Raw genomic sequence first — 1703 nt, 5'->3', positions numbered from 1 at the left:
AGCTCCCTTTAAGAAAGGTTGCATATTAAAATATAAGGTAGTTATGATTGCACAAGGTATAATCATGTCAATAAATCAGTGGTCTTGAACTAAAAATAAAAAAAAACCACACTAGTGTTCTCACCACTATATTTCTGATACTCCAAAAAGAGAATCATGATTAGCTACCAGAAACAGCCAAGCAAATAAAGAGAACTTTGGTATGCAAGATCATATAAGTGACTTTCATGTTTGATGCCAATACAGTTAACTATAAAATGTTGAGAATATAGTGCCTGGATGACATTATAATAAACCCATTAAAACTTTGCTGCTATCATCATTATTACTAAACATAAAAGGTTTACAAAATGATGGTAACTTTGTTGTCACTGAAATATGTCTGACTTCTAAACCTTGAAACACAAGTGTTAACAATTTTTTCTTAAGACACTAACTTCACCACAATACATGCTTACATTTAATCTGATAAGATGATCCTGGTCCCTAGTTCTTTTTCTCACTTTTGTTTTTTCCATTTCAGGTTCCACTATTAGAGGAAAAATAGAAAAATGACAATTTTTTCAACCTCTTCAAATTATACCAACCTCAGAGATATCTGGTACACCATGATTGGTATCCCAGGATTGGAAGATGCACACATATGGATCTCCATCCCCATCTGTTCCATGTACATAGTAGCTGTTGTAGGCAATGCCCTGTTATTAGTCCTGATCTTCATTGAGCGCAGTCTTCATGAGCCCATGTACCTTTTCCTCTCCATGTTGGCTCTAGCAGATATGTTACCCTCCACAGTCACCATACCAAAGATGCTAGCAATCTTCTGGTTCCAAGCTGGGGGTATTTCTTTTGGTAGCTGTGTGTCTCAGATGTTTTTCCTCCATTTCATCTTTGTGGCAGAGTCTGCCATCTTGCTAGCCATGGCATTTGACCGTTATGTGGCCATCTGCTACCCACTTAGATATACAACCATTCTCACTACCTCAGTCATTGGAAAAATGGGTGTTGCCTCTGTGACTAGAAGTTTCTTTATTTGCTTCCCCTTGATGTTTTTGGTTTATCGACTCACTTACTGTGGGAGGAATGTTATTCGTCACTCATACTGTGAACACATGGGCATTGCCAGGATGGCCTGTGACAGCATCAAAGTCAACATCTACTATGGAATGATTGTGGCCCTATTTTCCTTTTGTCTAGATGTGGTGCTTATCATCATCTCCTATGCCCTTATACTTTGTACTGTGTTTCGAATTCTTTCTCAAGATGCCCGACTCAAGGCTCTGGGTACTTGTGGCTCTCATGTCTGTGTCATCCTTCTGTTCTATACACCAGCTTTCTTCTCCTCCCTTGCTCACCGGTTTGGAGACTGTACCATTCCACTCCATGTGCATATTCTGCTTGCTAATCTTTATGTAATAGCGCCACCTACTCTCAACCCCATCATCTATGGAGTTAAGACCTAGAAAATTCGGGAGAAGTTTACTGAGGTCTTTTCATTGAACAAGATATTATGTTAATTTAAGATAAAGAACTTCATTGTTTTCTCAAGAAACTCCAGAACTGAAATCACCCAAATTTATACTGGAAATCTTACATCTTACCTAGCTTTCGGGTAATAATAACAGTAATTTTGAGTAAATGAGACGATGTTATGTTCTTGTTGTTTATGTGTCTTTCACTCGGAACAGTACTGGATCAAGGAC

General features: G+C 38.2%; 1 protein-coding gene across 1 annotated transcript; it reads left to right on the top strand.

The window, feature by feature from the left end:
* The first annotated feature begins 551 nt into the window (after positions 1 to 551).
* On the top strand, positions 552 to 1463 carry LOC109674735 (olfactory receptor 52Z1P-like). The gene has a single exon (XM_020151648.1). The coding sequence runs from the start codon at positions 552 to 554 to the stop codon at positions 1461 to 1463; it is 912 nt and encodes a 303-aa protein (XP_020007237.1).
* Positions 1464 to 1703: the final 240 nt, after the last annotated feature.

Source organism: Castor canadensis, chromosome 1, assembly GCF_047511655.1.
Source record: "Castor canadensis chromosome 1, mCasCan1.hap1v2, whole genome shotgun sequence".
NCBI classification, from domain to species: Eukaryota; Metazoa; Chordata; class Mammalia; order Rodentia; family Castoridae; genus Castor; species Castor canadensis.
The sequence above is the reverse complement of the archived record's forward strand: the minus strand, read 5'-3'. Positions and strand labels throughout refer to the sequence as shown.